Source organism: Siphateles boraxobius, unplaced genomic scaffold (assembly GCF_051911475.1).
Source record: "Siphateles boraxobius isolate OS27281-9 unplaced genomic scaffold, OSU_SipBor_1 8, whole genome shotgun sequence".
NCBI classification, from domain to species: domain Eukaryota; kingdom Metazoa; phylum Chordata; class Actinopteri; order Cypriniformes; family Leuciscidae; genus Siphateles; species Siphateles boraxobius.
Genome location: NW_027509208.1, coordinates 3485318 through 3506339, shown reverse-complemented (window position 1 = coordinate 3506339; position 21022 = coordinate 3485318). Strand labels below are relative to the sequence as shown.

The window sequence follows — 21022 nt, the reverse complement described above, 5'->3', positions numbered from 1 at the left end:
TCTTACAGAAGGTTTTTCATTTATTTTCTAGACCTGAAAACTTTTGAGCACAACTTTAAATCCAGCTGCCACAAATCATTTATATCCATCACAAAGGGAGACTTTAATTTCCTGTAAAAGATGGAGCACTTTCCCAAACCAAAAAGCCATTTGATGCATCCTACCATGTGCAAACAAAACCAACTACAAGACTGACCACTAAAGCGGCAGAAACCAAGACGGCCCTGTCGGTGGAAAACAGACGATCTGAATGATTGATACGAGTGCCATCTTTCACAGACACACATTAAAGGGAGGCCGAATTTTTTCCCCTCCTATCTAGATGTTGTACATGCGCCACCAACTGAGAAACTTCAAAGGATTCAGTCATTTTGACTTTCTATAATTACACTGTCGCTTCAAGGTGGCGATTTGTGGTGTGACCGTTCTGATATGCCGTTTCTCGTGTCTTGCTGCGTCTGACAACACGACAGAAACTGATTATGACGGACTATCCTTATAAGCATGAAGGCTGTTATGTTTTCTACAGATAAAGCATGTTTGGACTTGGAAAAGATGTTCTTCACACAATACTGTTGTTGCACTTGTTTTGTATTCTTTAGTAGTCTTTAAATAAATAATACATAAAAAAAACACTTAAATCAATGAAAACACCACAAAATAGAGCAAATACAGTTATATTAATAGGGCTGCATGAAATGTAAGAAAAACGCAATGATACTGTTTTAAGTGTGTAAAACTGAAAATGATATAACCAACATGTTTTAAGTTCTATCTGAGAAAGCATTACTACAACTGAATGTGAACAGCAGTGTTTACTGTAGTATTCCATACAAATTATTTTCATCACTGTTAACAATTAAAAAAGCACCAACTTTTTGACAAGTATATAGTTATATCAACATTTTGAAGTACTAAAATCATTGTTATCTTAAGCCGTTGCGATTTGAACAGTTGCGAAGTTTCAATATATTGTGCAGCCCTATATACTACACATATAATTCATAAAGCATCATATAGTAACAGATTCACCACACAATGAAAATACAAGGCATAAATCTTTCTTTTTTTTAAGTCTCAATTTCCAACTGTACGAACAGTACTGTTCGCTAACTTTTATTAGCTTCATCTTCAAGTTATTCAGTGTACAAAGTAGGCTGGTTGTTGGCATGCTGCTCTGAGATCAGTGCAGCTCTATGGCTCGCCGGACCCTCTTCTCCAGCTGGTCTGCAGTGGGCCGGGTGTCAGGGTCAGAATCTAGCATGTCCAGCAGTAGCTCGCACATAGCGTGGTTTAGAGGTGGCGGCAGTGGTGGAGCACGTCTTGACCTCATAGGGATGGTCAACTGCAGGTCGGGATTCTGACTAAGCGCTTCACCTAACGGGGTGAGCCAGCGGCCTCGCATTACATATGCACCTAGAGTGACGATAAACAGGAAACGTTGTTATGCTTTATCAATTTTCAAGCATTTTGTGAAACAGGTCCTTCATTCATCACTGTGTGAGGACTTTGTTTTGATCTCCCAAATGCTGCATTTGAATTTGCACTGTTCATTATAGTTGCACTAAACACTAAAAAGCGGCAACAATAACAAACAGATGCATTTTTTCCAAGCACAACTTCCCGAGTACACATTCATTATTATTCACAAAACTTCAAGGCATACCCACCACACAGAGAGGTTAATGAGTGGAAAGATGTTAATTGCCCTTATATAAATAAGCTAAGACATTTGACCTTTTTGTATGCCTGCTAGCAGCACAGAAAGTCGCTGGGTCCGAGTAATTACTGAGGACTGCCTAAATAGCTTATGCACTCCATCCACAACCTGCGTCCTCAGACCACTTTACATTATCTCAGCTTATACGCATTAAGTTAATGTGCTACTATATCAAGCACTCAACAACAAAGCTTTCTCACTGATATAAAGTGGTCCGGATGAGGGAAGTACTAAGAGGACTAACCAAAATAGCCACCTGCCTGCCAATGCTAGTGAAAGGCTCTGAAAACTGTAAGAATTTCTATTCCTGTTCCTATTTTTATTCTCATTTCCTGTGAAGTAGCTGTGATTGTCAATCACAAGATGGTGGGTTTTATTTTAATCAGCCATCATAATGCCTCATTTAAAATACATGCATCATGGATCCAGATTGATTTAAGTAAAGACTAAGACTTTAAAAAAATGTAAATGCGTAATGCTAAATGAGCCAAAGTATTTCCCCTCGCTCGACTCACCCAGTTGTTCTTGATTGGTGCCATCCTCTAGGAAAATGATTCTATCCAGCACAGCCCAGAAAAGAACACCCACAGAGAAGATGTCAGCCTGGGCTGTATAACTACGGCCTGCCCAAACTTCTGGAGCCATATAGAAGTCTGAGCCGCAGGTAGAGGAAAGAGCCGGTCTATTCTGGACGCCATCTGTAGGATTGTCCACCATCTTACTGAGGCCAAAGTCTGCCACCTGTAATACATGAGGAGGGAAGTAACATGTTGTTAATAGCTAGAACCAGCTTTCAGACCTGGGGTTATTGTATTTCTTTTTAAATTAATATTAATGTACACATTTATATTAATTTAATATAACCATTAAACTTGTTGTTTAAAATCAATAATAAAAGTATTTAAATAGTATAATATTAAAAATTATATTATTTTAAATAATTATATATATTAAACCATTTGTATCTATTCAAATCATTTCTTCGTCTCTGCATAGGTAATGTAAAAATATAGTCTTATATTATTGAAACTCTTCAGTTAGAAAATTAAACTACAGTAGATATACTTGCAATGGAAAATATTGTAAACTACAAAAACACTCATTCAAATAGTTAAAAACAGAAGTTCAAGTACTTTATTTAACAACTATAGACAACTCAAACTCTAGAAACGCCCAAGGCAACTTATTATCCACATTGTGCGATGCCTAATATTTGACTGGATTTAGGGCAAAATGGATCAGTCGCTTCAAAGCACACTACATTGATTGTCTCTACATGCAATGAAACGTAAGAAAAAACTCATTATTTGAAACTTTAGAAGAATGGATTTTAAGACAATCCATTTCTAACTTTATCTGAAAGCTGATTGTTTTGCTAGACCTTTTTGCATTGGAGCCGACATACCCAGTCTTTGGTATTGATTAACAGAAAAGGCTTAAAATGGTCAGGTACAATTTGTGTATATACATATAAGTAATTTGTGGGGGGGAAAACAGCAATATTCCAAATGATTTACATCATAAACTGTTGTTTCTTATCTTATGGAATGTTTTCCGGGCACTATTGTGAATAGTTTTTATATTGTAGGGCAACACCAGAGCATTTGTCTATGTCTAACATGCAAATACAAGTCCAAAAGTACTTTTGTATTGCTTTGTTATTTATTACAGTCCAGCTATAAGTGGAACAATTTTCATGCCTACATACTAATAAAAAATATTTAAAAAAGGGAAGGCGGTAGAAAAAAGACAATGTGGTTCCATTAGCAGTATAGGCTATTTCAAAAGCAAGATGAAAGCATGGAAAAAATGCAAATCGGGCCCATGACAATTGCACTTAGTTTGACTCCAAATACTCCATAAGCCATGAGCATTGAGCATTTTAACCAATATCATTGTTAGAAGTCGATGCTTATACAGGCTGATATAATAACGTATATTATTTTAGACTGCATCCTTTTTGTACCTTCATGACCGGTCCTGCTTTAGTAAGACGGACAAGAACATTATCTGGCTTTATATCACGGTGCACAACTCCACACCCGTGCAGGAATGTAATGGCACTGCTGAGCTGCACAAGCACTGCATGGTTGCACTCAGCATCCGGCGGCCTGGACAGAATGTACTGGTTTAAATCCCCTCCGTCGCAGTACTCCATCACCAACCAAAAGGCAAAGCAGCGCCTGGGAATCTCCTCTGTGGACATCAGTTTCCTCTTTGACCTGGAAGGATTCCTCATTTGGGTTTTTGAGTCTTCGTCCACCACTCTCCCTTTGAGAACACTCTCCACCAAATCCAAAGGCAGCCTCCCTGATCTTAAGGGCTGCAGTGTTCTAGGTCCAGTCTCTAGAAGGCAGTTGTATAAAGAGATGACATTTGGGTGGTTCTGTGCAGTGATTCTCATAGCCCAGAGCTCCTGCAAATACAGCTCTATACTCTCTGGGCTACAGCATGGTAGACGTTTAATGGCCACTGTGTCACCCCTATCGCCCCACCAGCCAGTCTCTGTCACGTGTCCCTTGAAGACCACTCCATAGCTGCCTCGTCCCACTTCTTGTTGCAAAGTGTAGATATCATCCATCCCAGCAGCCTTTGTTGTTCACTGAATCAAATGCAAGATTCGCTGGTGTTCTCAGTAGTTGAGTGTTTTATTCCATTGTTCTAATATTACAAAGGGGAAAAAAACAATAAGATTAGTTACATTAACTACAAAAAGTATGCAAATTATATTTACATATAATTAAATATATATTAGTGAATTTCTCTGACATCATACACAATCACATCACAGTTTTAAGATTGGATGTCCTGTAAAGAGCACACTCAGGGCTTTTTGGAGTATTTCGTAATAATATTTTGTAATAATAATTTAAATCTGAAAATTTTTCAAATTGTTTTTCATAAATCTACATCTCAGGAAAATGTTACGAGGTTTCTAATCAAAATATGACTTTCTGTCACAAAACAGGGCATTGATTTCATACATGTCCTGTAGAGGATACCAGGTCTTTCGTCATGTTTATCAGGCATTTTGGGAGACACAACAAGTGAATAGGGAAAGACATGCAATATGTGGGTAAAATAGATAAATGGCTATTGGCAACATTTTCATAATAATATCTAATATTCCTATGAAATATTAGATATGATCAAAATGTTGCCAATTATTACTCTCGATATTATACTTCTTTTTTCATTACATGTTGCCCCAAAAACACATTAAGATGCAAATTAGATACACTGTATAGGTACATTGTATTGAATGGGAATACCCACTTATTTTCCCATTTATTGGCGAGACTATTTTACCCACATATTGCATAAAGTAAAATGGAATTTTAATTAATTCCATTATATCTTTCATAACATAGTTGAGAAACATCTTTTTACAAAGTTTGGTTAAAAATCCTAAAACCTAAAAATTGATTGGTGAAAGAAAAAAAATCACATTGTTTTCGCCTATACGTCATTTCATGTCTTATTATTTTTTAAACAACCGTTGTCCTAGGGCCCATTGCATGATGGTAGTTGAACAAACTCAGCGTTGCGGGATTAGTTTAGAGTTAGCCTAAAGGTACAATATGTACGATTTTTGTAATAAAATATCCAAAAATCACTTGCACAGTGTGATACATTTCCTGCAGTTGTGTACTTACAATATCCCAATAGTTCCCCAAAAAAAATTATTTCAGGGAAATTTCAATTTTAAAAAATGTATCGTCCCTGTTCTCTTGTTGCCTGTCAATGACGTAATATCCGTGTTATCCCTGGTTTCCGCTCGTACTGCATCTAGTAACCATGGCGACAGACATGGACAACTGCGTTACGTCTAGCGGCACGCTCACGCTGTTGTTGTTTCGTTCAAACATTATGGAGCATGGCAAGCAGACTTTGGGACAAAAGGAGAACTAAATGCCGAGAGCTCTACGTCCGTGACAAACTTGAACTTGACAGAGACACCGCTCTTGCATGTACTTTATTAGACAGGTGAGCTAATGTACATAAAACTGATCAATGTTATATAGCTCAACATGATGAAATGTTAGAGTATAATCAGTATGTTTTTCTAATGTTGATCTAGCTTACTGCTAGTCTCCTACAGACAAACTGACACATAGAATAACATTATAACTTTCAACAAACTCAAATGCAGTTTAGTGTGATAGTATGACATTAGACCAGGTGAAACAGTGCTGCGTTACCTCACAGGTTTAATTCGTCAAATAAACTGACCAATTTGAGTATTAATTCAGCACTTGCGGGTAGTTCGGTAGAATGAAATGTCCATATTCCTTTATATCCGCGGGACTCGCGTGTGGCGCTAATATCCGTCTCACATTAGCAATCGCGCCCTGCTTCATACCACAGTCATGTTAAAAACATCAATGTATTCGCTCATACATGAACATTATTAGATCCATCGGCATGACGACAAGTTCCATAATTCCGCTTATGCGTCATCAACCTACGCCTTTGTTATTGTAAGAGGTTAGTGACCCCTAGGGGAAAAAAATACATATTGTAGCTTTAACAAAACCAAACCAATCCAATCAGGCTTTGTTGGTACCATGATGCTGATCAACTTCCTCTGTCAACTCAGGCTTTGATCCTGAATTTAGGAAACTGCAATTCATTTCTCTCTTCTGCAGAATATTACAAGATTGCAAAAAATCAAGAATTTAAACAAATATACACAGCAAGAAGAAAAGAGCCATCTAAGAAAGAGGATAAATAAAAGAAAAATCTTTCTATATGCAAGTAGCCTAATAGTTGTGATGTTAGTTTATATCCTTGATATAGGTATAGAGAATTGAACATTTAAGCTCACATGTAGTCATTTGCATAGCTTTATCTTTTGATTCTAAAACTTATTTATTTTACCTTTATATATTTATATTCATTTAAACTAAGTGCTTAATAATAACTGCTAAACTAAAATTGTACACATGTTATGGATTAAGGGTATAATTGCATAAATAATATCTAAATCATACAAAATTATTATTATAAATAAGCATTGCTAACAGCCAGACTGAATTTGTCTTTAAAAATCTTTTACTATGTAGTGACCTTTAATTTGGAGTAGAAACAGGGGGAGTGACTTTATCGCATCAGACATGTGTCACTTTGCTCATAGCTGATTGGTCCAATTTCGGGTTGAGCGCATAACCTCCAACCTAGCTGTGGAGCATAAATTACTATGGCGATGAACACTGCTAAAAGCCTAACCACTTTCATGGTGACTAAAACCCAGGATTGGCGCAAACTAAACTGAAACATACCTGGCTATCCACTTAAACCGGCTTCATGGTGTAGGCCACTACAGAGGACATAGCATAACATATTAATTAAATATCTTTTCAAAAATGGTTTTTCCCCAATCTGTTTCATATATATATAACATTTATGAAAATGAACACAGTTCCTATTAATCAAATTAACTGTCTTTACTATATAAACATGTATCTTGTTTTAAAATAACAGAAATGGACGCCATCAAATTATTCCACTACTTTAGCATTTCCACTCCTGTTGCTTTTTGTCAATAATGTGAATAAACTTACCGATTAAATCGCGTCAAATGGAAAGTGTAATAATTCAAAAGTTTTTTTTTTGTTCGTTTGTTTTTTATCCAGATATAATTCGTATAAACAACGTATTGTCAGTGTCCGACCTGAAAGAACTCATAATACAATTCAAACGTAAACACAGCACCTCAGTCATTTCCGTAATAAAACTTCCGTATTTTTTAGATCTTCGCGCGTCTGGTGGTGTTCTGCGTTTCTATTGGTCAATGCCGTTTCAGAGGACCGCGGTCACCAATAAGATACTAAAACGTCAACACCCATTTCAAAAGTGACCAGTGAAACTCTTTTTAACAAGGCTCGCCTTGATACAAATCTTTTAAAGGCAGGCCTTTATCAGTGTTTGAAAATCAAGAAACGTAATTAATAGTTTTGTAAAATTATTATTTATTAGTTTTGCCAGGTTTTGCGTGTAATTTGGTTTGGTTTGATACTCATAACAACGCAAGCCCAGTACTACACTAATCTGTTTAAAAACCAGTTAAATATAGTTTGGAAAATTATTGAGAATTCAATTTCCTAAACTTAAAATTCAATATAATCATAAATTTGTTATCGCTTGTTAGTGAGCACAACAAAACCACGCATACATTCAGGGAAGACGCAGCTACATAATGAAGGTAGGTTGAAATGCAGTCAGATCAAGAGTAGTCTACTAATAAATAATGTCGGGGCAAATTGTCACATGTATTTAAATGTTATACATTTATACTATTTGTTGGTCAGAACAGTTATTTTGCATGTCAGTACATTTCATTTTACATTGTTGCTGTTAAGATTTAGCTGAAAAAACTAGCCTAATAGTAGGTTACATTATGACAATTTACCCCATAATGTTTTTTTGTTTTTTTTGCAAGGGCAATAACAGGAAATATTTATTCATAAATGTGGGGTTTATGTTCCTTCTTTCTTTCTTTCTTTGACACCTCTTTCTTTCTTTCTTTCTTTCTTTCTTTGACACCTCATGGTCTCCCCTATATATACCCTATCAGAATCAAGGATTATCCAATTTTAAAAGTGGGATTAAACAGTAATTTTATAGCTATTTTGTGTTAAAAACACTAAAATCCCCCATAAGAATCAATGTCCTTCCAACTTTTAAAATGTGATAAAAATCCCTGACACAAGGTGGCCCTTTAATGCTTGCCTAAAGTTAGCAAAATGTCAGACACAGATAAGGAAACCTTTATGATAACACAAGAACATCCCCTGCCCTGACTGTCTGAACAGGCTGTCACTCCCATTCTCACATTACAGAAAATACCCATCCAATTATTTTCTTCTAATTTTACTTCTCTGCTAACTATAGCAGCACCGACATTATGTCTAACCAATGACCAAAGAATTTCTCGTTCCTCATCCAGTCAGTGTCCTTAGATATATTCCGGCTCAGTGCCATTTGTTATCTAGTCCTTTCAGATTTTTTTGTGTTGATTCTCTACAGCCTTGAGAAAATTCAATAGCCTCAATCTCTCTCACCCACTGGCTTTATATTTCCCATATTTTATAATTATTGAATAATGTCTTTGGGTCATTCTGTTTAAATCAATTAAGTGTTTAGAATTAATAGTCATCATTGAAAATTATTGCCAAGGGCTTCCCATAAAACATAGGAGTGTCTCACAGGGACGGACAAGCTTCAGTGCTCTTCATCGCCTCATATAACAATAAAACTTTGCCCTGGAATGATGAAGGGAATGAAACAACATTGAGGCTCCCCAATCATTCTGCGTCGCAGAGGTGAATAAGTCTACTCGTATAATTGCATATCTTGCGTAAACTGACTTCAATCTTACTCTGAGGTGGTATCTCACCACAATGCGTTCAGGTGCTGGTTCTGTGATTCAGACACTGCTGTAATATGATATGGCACAGAATCTGATGAGTTCCTCTGTAGCGGCAAGGCACATTTCTGTTTGTCTGTGTATAATATCTAATTCCAGACTTACTGCATGGAACAGTATGCAAATGCATGGGACAGGGACTCAGGTGATGGGTTATTTTGGTTGTCTATTATTTAGGAACGAGTTATCAAAGACTGAGTACTGGACGCTTCAAATTAATAATTATGATGCTTATTGGTTCATTTCATCAGTGGCACAAATGCATGACACATGCTTTTTATAATCACTATGTGTATTTAGAGATTAATTACAAATCAGGATTTGTGTTTATTTTTGCATCTAATCCATGTTATTTAACAGCCTCTGAAATGACATGATTAGGAATATCAAAGCAAGCTATTGTTATTTAAAGTGTGCTCTTTTCCAGACCTATATTAGCTACTGGTCTTACTCAAATTTGTTTATTTTTCAACAGGCTTTTTCTAATGCTGAACCACTTACAATTATAATGTGCTCATTCAAGTAATTATCAGCTAGAACACAATGTTACAGTATTTCAATTTTCCCCAATGCTTTTTTTGGATTTCGTGTGTTTTTTGATGGCTTTGCATGCTTTTCTCATTATGTAAGATCACAACATCCTTGCTGGAAAGACCAGATCCAAGTTGGTTTTTGCTGGTCACATTTTGAATGTGAATTGATATTAGCAAACTCCAGTTTGCATTTTAAGGTAAGTTAGTACTGTCACATTCTTGTTTCAGTTTTGTTTTTGTGGATTTTTAGTTTGTATCGCATTATTTCTTGTGTTTCTTTCTGTTGTCACGGTTGCTAAGTATGTTTTCATTTGTCGTCATGGTTACTTATCGTTTCATTCATTTCACACACCTGATCCTTGTTTTGTTTATTGAGTTTGCTTGATATATTGCCTCAGTTGAGTCTGTTTTTTTGCCTGGTGTTGTTTGTGTTTGCTCACACTGTTACTAGTGTTTGTCTTCATTGTATTTTTTGCTTTGTTTCGTGTATTAAAGTTAATAGGGCTGCAAATGAGATCCTCTGTGCCTCACCTCGTCTTCTTCCTGACCACCTATGTGACCAGTACACCTTAAAAAAAATATATTTTTATTTTAGTAAACTAAACTTAATTTAGTGTGTTTATCTAATTGATGCTTCCAATGTGTTTGAATTGATGAAATAATAATTTTAAAAAGTTATCTCAACTTTAGGAGTAAGTAAAACTCAAAAAAGCCAATGCAAAAAAAATATTGTGTATATATATATATATACACACACAGTATTTCAGTTGCAATTGTTCACAGTGTAAGAATTTGATATTTAAGAAAAGGAAGATTTGTCAAGAAAGACTTTGAATTTTGACTTCATATGTGTCTTACAGATAGAAATTTGAAATTGCATCATATTTAATAAATTAGCTTTTGTGGACCAAAGTGTAGACAAAATCTGTGTAATTTTTTTTGAATTGCAGTTTAGTAAATTCTTCTACCTCTCATTTCTTTTTAAATTTCAAGTCATCCTTCTGTGGGTTGTGGCCAATTCAGATCAATTGTACTTCAAATTGGAACTTGCAAGGAACCAATGAAGTATGTTTTAAGGCTGATATATTAAAAACAAATACATATTATTTAAATGCTTTATAAAATCAAGTTATTTTTATAGTTGTATTATTCATTACTCTTTTAAACATTGCTTTCCTTTTTGTCTTCTTATTCTTGCACGCACAATCCCGTCTTTCCTTTTGGAGTGGATGTGAAGTGTCAGCGTCCACCGAGACTTCCCTTTGCCTCTGGGAGATTTTGTTTTTCTCCTGTAAGTATCTCTCAACTGTAAATTACGTCTCAGGCTTAATTTGCAATTCTCACTCCCAAGTTAGCGCTTATCTTGTTAAAGGAACGTTATCTAAGTTTCTTATCATCAGTTAATTGATGGGCACTATGTTTAGACATATACAGTCAATAGATAAAACTAATGATATTTTTGGTCCATGACAAGAATTGATATACAATTTGAATGATGCATATTTTTAGCCCAGGTCCTATCTTTTGGGATGGAAAAAGAGGTGACGTTGATCTATACGTCAGCCTTGACTAAGGGTTGAATGTCTGTCCAGGTTGTGCGTAATACCCTTCCATGGTGTAGCCCCATCCACCGACACTGGGGGGGGGCTGAACCAGTGGAAGGGGTGTGTCGTTATAAGAGGGGAGAGAAAGCGAGCAGGCAAGCAGTTGTACAAACCAAGAAGCTGAAGATTGGACATAACCACCACACCTCAAGACTGAAAGTGAGCGAGAGACTGAGAACAACCCCTTATCGCAGACGGCAGGTAAAACAAGGCGTCATGGTGATGCCTGTATTTTTGTATTGATTGTAATTCCACAGTGAAAGAATGCAGATTATACCTGTTATATTGGGTCATTTGGTTGGTTTTGCCTGATGTGACAAGTATTTTGTGATTACTCGCATTTTTTTTTGGATTGCTTGTATATTAATGTTAATATTTATTGAAGCAATAATGACTGCAATTGCATTCAGAGTCAAAGTTTTTCTTATGGGGTTGCGAATGAGCTAATATCAAGTGCTGCTCTTTAAATAATATTTTTTTCCATTACTCATGGCTTTTCCTCATTAATCATCTTCATGGTTACCAATTAACCGACATTAATGTGGCTGGAATTTCTTGCTGTTGCTTGTAAACTTTTTGTAAAGTTTTTAATTTGCAGACATCTGTCTTTCTTTTTTATTTATTCTTTAAAAACAAATTTTTGCCACTTTTCCAAAGGATGGATTTATTGTAAAAATAGAACATAAAAATTCCGGATTATGTTTGTTTTTGGAGGTGTAGCGTTAGGCTCTCTCACAAATTTTAAGTCCACTTACAATGGATTGAACTTGCATATAACAACAGTACTAAACAAATGCATTCCATGCAAAGCTTTGATCACAAGCACTTGAGTGTCTGCGCTGGGTTTGCCAGTGAAGAGGGAAAGAGCAGCAATTCTGATACAGCTGTAATTAAACTGAACCTAAAACGATGTGTCCACTGAGACTCCCTTTATTCAACTACAGTATTTTGTGCTTATTTTTCATTCCAATTTCTTATGAAATTTCAGCCTACGCAGAATAGCAACAAGTGCGCTATTCATTTAATATTTTCTGCTTCTAAGACAACATTTTAATTCATAAGTAAATAACATTATCAATCATAAAAACGACTGGAATAAATAATTGATAAATGTAAATATGTTTGTGTGGGGTCATATATATATTTTATTTAATGTTTATATAATGTATGTATGTATAGCCTATATATATAATGAATGATGCAAAGTATTTGTGAAGGCAAGGCAAAAATATGAACTGTTATCTATAATTATCTGTGGTGATTTTATTTGTTAACTAAATTTAGTTCATTTTTAATTATGGTTAATTTTTTTTATTATATTTTGTGTTTTATAAACTATATATCATATGTAACAATACAAAAGATAATGATAGTTGAATCATTATTTAAAATTATGTAAATTGCTACATAATTGTTACATAAACAGCTGAATTTTAGATAATTATTTTTACCCAAATTAAGGAATATAACAATGTATGTATTTATTATAATTATATATAATTATAATAAATACATACATTGTTGTATTCCATATAATCATAATTTTATTTAACTTCTTAAACTTTATTTGTCCTTTTATTATTATATTCATTTTTTGCAAATTCTCTGTAAGAAGAAATCAAATGTCTCTTTTAAGGCCTGCAAAATATCTTCATGCATTCATGAATGTCATTACAAAGTGGACATTATTTTAAACCAATATCTGTGTACCAATATCCAATACCAATATCTTTCAAACCAATGCATCTGAGGACTAAGGCAAATTCAAGACGAACACCGCATCTAAATAAATCTTCCAAATAGCACAGATTATATGCATCCCATAATAAATGCATGCACCAATCCTCTGAATTGCAACTTGAAAGCTGCTTATCTAATTTAATGTAATTATTTTAAAACTTTGCACTGCATTTTTCCTCAGATTAATTACCTGAGCCATGTTGAATTGATTTTTACCCTAAAATCCATTAGAGCAGAAGCATTGCATGCATAATTAGTACATCTATCAATTAAAGTTGTACTCTCTTATATTGGCAAGATCAAATCTATTTCATCAATTAATTCCCTCACTGGATTTCCAGGAGCTGTCAACTTTTAAGCTTGGGCAACAAATTTAATATTAATTGCAATAAAAATTGTGAACAGCACAGAATCGAGAGATCACTCAGATAAATCCAGTAAAAGGTTTTGTGAGACTTAATTGTATGTATTTTATCCCATTCTCAGCTGCTCCTTAACTTGGACTCTAAGACTGTTGACTAAATGCCATAGTTTTTTATAGAATTTAGAATTTTATACACCCCCACAGCTCATTGTGAGCATTATTATTATAACTGCTCTATTTAGATTTTTACATTGAAATCGCAAACCCTGTGAAGGAATTGTGACTTTCCATGAGTCAAGCCGTCTGATGTATGCATTTACTTTCACCTTTGCTTTTGATTTGAAAGGTGGTGACAGTGGCATTTATTGCAATTTCTCCTCGCAATTGAAACATCATGCAAATAGTTCTTCAAAAATAAAGAAAGAAAGAAACTTTTCACTCCCTCCCCCTTCTCTTTATGCTCATTGTCATGGCCACGGGGAGGATAATGCAATGATTGCTGCTGTTCTGCCAGTGAAGAGGCAGTGTGTGTGGAGGGGAACCATGATCATCTGCAACGGGACTGCAGACTCTGAGCCCTCTGGCTATCGTTGTGCTCTCAATTAAAGTAACCATGCGGATCCCCCTATTCCTCAACGGAAATGGTAATGACAAAGAGGAGAACCTAGATTATTTTGATAGGATGCTATTGCGAAGGACAAAAAAAATGCTAGATGTAGCAAACAGGTGAGCTATCATTTACTGTATAATAAATCCGAGATGAAGTGAATTCAGCGGATGATATTAATACGAGAAAGAGGTCATGTTCTTCCTTCTGCTGTGGAACAAACAAACAAAATTAATTGTTTGCCTATTTGCTGATTCTTGAAATGTCATGACACAGTTTGACCTCCAAAAATAGCAACGGGAAAAACGCAAAGCAGAAGAAAAGCAGCAGACTTGATTTTCAGAATCTGGTGGTGACTCAGTTCAAGCAGTTGTGTTTCAGCCAAGTCGCGGGGACAGAATGAGAATGGGGTTTGGTGTTTACCGTAGAGGTGATACGATCAGGTGGCTGTATGAGAGAGCGAGCAGACTGATCAAATCCGATTAGTCGCATTCCCTTAGATTAGTCAAAGAATGTGGACAGAGCACCTTACCTACGAGGAAATGTATCACCGCGTACAGCTTTCATAGACTCCAAAAAAAACATTTCTGTCATCATTTACTCACATATTTCTCCAAAACATTTTTGTCAGTACAATGAAAATCAATGGGGTCCAAAACAAAACTAACTTTCCCTTGTATTATCTTCTTTTGTGTTCCACAGAAGAAAGTAAGTCATACAGGTTTGAAACGACATGTATCATAATATTTTGCAAAGACTTCTATCTCTTCTATGAAACTGGGGTCAATAGGTACCTTAGGTCAAGCAGGACACTTCCATTTCTCAGCAAAATAACACCAGTGAATTTTTTTATTTATTTAAAATACATTTATTTCATACTACTACAAATCCATTAACATATTGACTGATATATTGCTTGAGACTTACTGATATAAATATAATAATTAAACTTTATTTGGAGTATATTTCTTCACTGCACAATGCACATTTCTTTGTATTAAGCCTAAAATGCATTTTAATACCACTATTAGTAAGGATAGTGTGGTCTCTGTATAATATCAGTCTTTAAATGCAAGATATTTAAAGTCTACCTAAAGTATATTTACAATCCATTTTAGCACAATCATATATACTTAAGTATATATTTAGTTGGACCTAATTTCCGTATAACTAAAGTGCATTTAGTACAAAATGAGCAGATTTTATATCAATTGAGTATACCAAAAGTACAATTGCAGGGTATTTATAATAAGTACATAAATATGTAAATGTATTTGTAGTTTACTTTTCAAATACATGTTGGTATATTTATTTTTCACTGGGAATGCAGGCACCAAATTAGAACTGCAGATGACAAGTTGCTAAGGTTGATGCCTTTGCACTTTCCCTCCAGCTGTTTTTAAGAGATTATAGCAGGGGATGATCATAAAAAGTTCCATCAAATCACTCTCTAAATTGAACTGTATTAATGATGCAAGGGATTTAATTGGTTGGAAAACTTTTTGTGTGTAGTGTTTTTTGATAGTCCTTCCCTCAGAGTGCATTGGATACCCATGTCCACATGAGGGGCTGTAATTATACATACTCACTGAGCAGAGAAATCTCTAGATGCTTTTATTGTCAACTTTTCATCACTGCTCCGCCGAACGATTTTTGTTGGCTTTCATCAAAAAAAGCTTTTAGAGGTGCGCGCATGTGTGCGTTTCTCTAATGCGGTCGTGACTAATGTGTGCTGGCGCAGTGTGTGAGTCAGAGTTTGATGGGAACTGCATTCCTGCTCTTTCTCTCCCGCACTCATTTCCTTCTCATTATGCCACACACGCTAATTCAGACATTAATTAGGGCCTATGATGAGTTTCCTTAATGAACTTCAGTATGTGTGGGGAAAAAAACAGATGGTGGCTTGCGAATTTTGACATGTTGTAGTGGTGGTGGTGATCCACATCATTACGTTATACTTTCATGTGTGAATTTTGCAAATAGGTTTGATTCACTTTGAGACTTTGGTCTTCATTGTGATTGTCGTGACTTGATCTTTTCTCCAGAGGGACATGAGTTTGACTTCTGGGGAAAATTGAACCATTTCTGGGGTTATCTTTAATGTGCCAGATTATCAATTCTAATATCTGGGATTAGCAGGAATTTGTTTAGCTGATTGACAAGGGAGAAAAAAAGGTGTTTCCAGAGCTGATTAGCCACAGGTCAAATTGGCTTTGGATGTGCACGGGAACGTCCTTGTAAAATGTACTAGACCTTTCAAACTTTACCCCGGAAATTGGTTGGAAGCCTAACACTTCATAATTGATTTCATTAATAATATTACCCCATTAGATCAAAAATAATTAGCAAATGATCATTCATATAGTTAGAAAATTTGTGATAATGCAAGAAAGTTTAAAGCTGAAAAAGAAAGATGTACTCATATGCTCATCAAGGCTGCATTTATTTAATCAAAAATACAGAAATATTTTCTATTTCAATATATTTTTACATGTAATTTATTCCTGTGATGAGAAACCTGAATTTTCAGCACCCATTACTCAAGTCTTGAGTGTCACATGATCCTGACCTTCAGAAATCATTCCATTTCTAATATCAAGAACAATTTCTTTTTATCAATGCTGAATTGTGCAGTTGAGCTTTTTCAGGATTCAAATTTTTTTCCCTCAAACTTTTCAACGGCGGTGTAGTTAGAAATGTCAAAAAAATCGAATCATTATAAAACATATATACTTATATTAATATATATCATGTAACAATGATCTCCAATGAGCCCCTGGAGTACCTTCCACAGACCCCTGGTAAAAAAAAAACCTGCTAGAACTGAAGACATAAAATGAGTGTTGCGCAAGATGAGGCCAAGGGGTAAATATGACTAAATTACAATCCCTGAGCCAAATTGCTTTGCATATTCATTTTGAAGAGTTTTTCTTGGAACCACTTCAAATTTGCTGTTACTTTATGAACGCTGTCTTAGTCACTATAAAGTGCTTAGAGTATCTGTAGAAGACTTTAAATTCTTCTACAGACTTTACACTTTACAGCAAAAAGTTGTAAATTGCAGTTGTGTAATGCAAAAATTGATTACCAGTCAAACATCTCACCCCGCTTCTCTTCCCTCATCAGAGCTCCAGTGGCTACTCTTACTTTTGTTCAATCCGGTGTGTGTTCCGTGAAGAAGTCATGAAGACCCCTTTATGGACCCTGCTGCTCTTTTGCTTGTGCTCCTTGGGTCACAGCGACTGCCAAGGGGACTGTTTAACCTGTGGACTCATCCTACCTGAACATCAAGCTTTTAATACATTGGTAAGTGCCCATCTACGAATACAAAAGTACAAACTCCCTATGAATGTTCATGGTTTTGAAATGAAACAAGTGTTTGTAATAAAACAAGTAATAAATCAAATATGTCTATAAGATATCTTAAAGCAGGAGTTGATGAGAAAACTGTAATACAAATTAACTTTGTTAAAAGTTGGCCGTAATGAAGTTGCTAATGACTGTGCAGACCAAACAGCTGTGACTGGGGTGACTGGGGTAATGCCGGCCCATAATTGTCTGCTGTGGTGCCGTCAGCTGCTGATGTTGTGGTAGGAGTGATTGACACTTGGTGGGGGCGCTCTTTCTGTGACCAGATGGGTCCCTTTGGGCATGGTTTTCCTCCGTGACACCACAATGGTGTCAGACTTTAACATTTCATTAACAGATGAAGACAGTATATTCACACTCACATGCAGTGCACGCTAAATCTTTTTTTCTTATCCCCATATATATATTGTCTTTTATGTTCAATCTGATTGTTTTTCAGATGCCATCGACATTTAATTCGCAATGGCCAATTACTTTCCATGCGTGCAACTTCTAGTTTCACTCCACCGCTATAAGCCGCTACACCATTTATGGTCTATTTTCCCCTATAAATGGGAGATAGAAAAAAAACAGGCTCACGCTACGTGATCGTCTTTAGAGAGGCCATCACATGAACATTTTGAGGAAAGAACCTGCATTTGTCTAGAGCTGAGCACTGCTGTGCTGATCACATACATACATACATAATAAAGATTTTTATCCCATTCTAGTCACTCAATTATCATATCATTTCTTGCACCAATGCCACATATCATTTCACATCTCATTGCACTGGTAAGACCCTTTGCAAGCAGCATTGTGCCACTAGGAATATTTTATACTTAGATTTTTTATTAGAAAGGGCAAATTCAAATAACATAATAAATCTTCAAAGGATAAAACATATTTCCATTTTCAATGGGAAATGTTTTATATTCTTCTATCTGTCATTTTAACGGAACAAAATATAAACATGCACAAAAAAATCAAGTTTTTATAATATTAAGCAGCACAACTGTTCAACATTAATAATAATAATAAAGGTTTCTTGAGCAGCAAATCATCATATTAGAATGATTTCTGAAGGATCATGTGACACTGAAGAGTAATGATGCTGAGAATCAAAGCAAATCAATTTGTGAAAATTGTAATATACAAATAGAAAACAGTTGTTTGTTTGACTTTATTGTCTGTTCAGATTTACTGGACAGAAATTCATCTTTGACACTGGTATCAAGACATAAAATGATTAAGCATTCATACATAAATAAAACAAATTGATAAGACATGTACATATTCACAAGCCTCAAATTTTTAAATTCCAATATTATTTCACAATGTTCCTGTTTTTACTGTATTATAGAGAGGGAAATCATTTCAACATTTAAATTGTGTTCAGTCCAGTGATGAGTATTTGTCCATTTTATCTATCTGTTTTAAAGAAGAAGAAAAACTCTATTATGAAACAATTTTTCATGTCATGTAAAAAAAATATATATATCTCTGCTATTTTGCAGGTATGTATCCTGGAATGTGAGGCACAGGCTTCTCCTGCATTGACCTGGGATTTGTGTTACCAAGCAGCGGGTCTGAACCAGCTTCCACTACCGTTACAGCAGGAGGAAACATCAAAGCGCTCTGATGATGAAGTGGACCCTCTGGCCACAGTGAGCATAGAGAATGACAATGGTGTCGAGTATACTGAGGCTTTGGAGCGGTTTCGACACGCCGCGCAAGCACTCCGCAGCCAAAAGCCTTCAGAGGAGGAGAAACTCGGAATTTCATATGACCCAGACCTTGACCCGGGGACAGAGGAGGACCAGGATGGTGTAGGAGAAGAGAAGAGCGGTGAGGCAGCCGTGAGTGTATCCAAGCGTTTCGGGGGTTTTATGAAAGGTCGTCACGGTTTCCGGAAATTGGTGAGTTCCGGAAGGCCTTTGCAGAAACGCTACGGTGGCTTCATAGGGATAAGGAAATCTGCCCGCAAGTGGAACAACCAGAAGCGCGTGAGTCAGCTACTGAGGCAGTACCTGAGCTTGACGGGCCGCTCGGGGCGTAACCTCTCCACCAGAATCCGAAGACAGAATGAAGTTTAGATGGCCTTATAGTAGCCTACAGGCCCTGGTCTTTTCACTTACCTCAACTCAACTGCTCATCAGCCATCAGTAACTGTGAACATCTGTCATGCACCACAGGCCAGAACTAGATAAATCTGTGTTTAATCAAACAAGAGGAATATTTCGTTTAGCGTTGGTTTTTATCATTAACATTTCCATGGTGCCGTTCCAGACATCAAATACATCTCAATCAAGTCGTTAGGACAAATGTTGCTGATGAGAACTGATTGTTTATTTCAGAATCAAAACTCCTAGAATTAACCTTGAAGCATTGTGAAACAATAAAATAAAAGGCAAAGCAGTGAAACTTGAATTGAGCACGTGAATCAGTTACAAATGAGAGCAGTGGGTTGTAGTGGAGTATCGGGTTTTCTTGTTCTGTTTTGGGGATTACTGAGAGAAAAGCACTTTATATTTTTACCTTGCACACTGTATTGTGCTTAGATTGATTATTTGCACACATCTGTGTTGTATGGAACAATCTCAGAAGCAATTTGAGGAAGCAAGATCAGAAACAATCTGGGATCAATCAGACTTGGTTTCAAAATCAAAAACAACAGGTGAACATTTTTTTAGCCCCAATATTCTTTAGGGTTTGATGCTTGATGGTTTTGTGAGCCAATGCTCCCCCCTAGAGCTTACACTCGAAATTATTGTCCATATTTTGTGGAATAGCCTACCACATATAAAAAATCCTGACAGATATCACTGAAAATAGCTGCATTCACGCCATGTCATAATTAGTCTACCTTAAATAAACCTCTGAATGCTTTCGAATCGCTCTTGCGATACTTTGATGTCATACACCGATCAGTATGCACAGCGCCACTTCAAGTTGAACACACCTGAACACACTTTAAAGGGTTAGTACACCCAAAAATGACAATTCTGTGATTAATTACTCACCCTCATGTCGTTCCAAACCCTTAAGACATTCGGTCCTCGTCAGAACACAAACAAAGATCTTTTTAATGAAATCTGAGAGCTTTCTATTCCTCCATTGACAGCCTACACAACTACCACTTTAAAGCCCCAGAAAGGTAAAGCAATCATTAAAGTAATCAATATGACTTCAGGGGTTTAACCCCAATTTTAGAGACGCAAGTGCTTTGTTTGTGTAAAAATAAAATAAAACATAGTTTTCCACTTTATTAAAAAAATATTAACGTGCAACACACGTTCATGCAACAGTGTCTGCTCTCACGTCAACACAACAGTTGGAGGTTAACATTTTGTAAAAAAAAAAAAAAAAAAAAAGTGTGTGTGTGTGTTTGTTTGTGTCTGTGTGTGTCTCCTCGCCCTCTAAAAATGAGGTTAAACCACTGGAGTCACATGGATAACTTAAATGATGTCTTTAATTACCTTTCTGTTGCTTGAAAGTGGTAGTTGCGTATATAGGTTGTCAATGGAGGGACATAAAGTTCTCAGATTTCATTCAAAATATCATCATTTGTATTTCGAAGATGAACAAAAGTCTTACAGGTTTGGAACACAAATTTGTTCAGTTAACTAGCCCTTTAAATCCGCAGTGGTCAGGCGGTACATTGGCCATGTACAAGT

General features: G+C 35.9%; 2 protein-coding genes across 3 annotated transcripts; one reads left to right on the top strand and one right to left on the bottom strand.

Moving 5' to 3' along the window:
* Positions 1-573: 573 nt before the first annotated feature.
* On the bottom strand, positions 574-7448 carry LOC143729498 (serine/threonine-protein kinase pdik1l-B). 2 transcript variants are annotated; one of them, XM_077220789.1, is made up of 5 exons: positions 7285-7429; positions 7003-7040; positions 3687-4381; positions 2236-2461; positions 1061-1416 (listed from the first exon to the last, which is right to left on the bottom strand). In XM_077220789.1, exons 3-5 carry the CDS (start codon positions 4299-4301, stop codon positions 1184-1186), a joined length of 1074 nt encoding a protein of 357 aa, XP_077076904.1. In that variant the 5' UTR covers positions 4302-4381; positions 7003-7040; positions 7285-7429; the 3' UTR covers positions 1061-1183. The 2 variants fall into 2 exon arrangements, with proteins under 2 accessions (XP_077076903.1, XP_077076904.1); XM_077220788.1 differs by lacking the exon at positions 7003-7040 and having other exon boundaries at positions 574-1416; positions 7285-7448.
* Positions 7449-7847: 399 nt separating this feature from the next.
* On the top strand, positions 7848-20719 carry pnocb (prepronociceptin b). Its single transcript, XM_077220791.1, has 4 exons — positions 7848-7925; positions 11275-11487; positions 17124-17303; positions 18863-20719. Exons 1-4 carry the CDS (start codon positions 7920-7922, stop codon positions 19439-19441), a joined length of 978 nt encoding a protein of 325 aa, XP_077076906.1. The 5' UTR covers positions 7848-7919; the 3' UTR covers positions 19442-20719.
* The last annotated feature ends 303 nt before the right edge of the window (positions 20720-21022 follow it).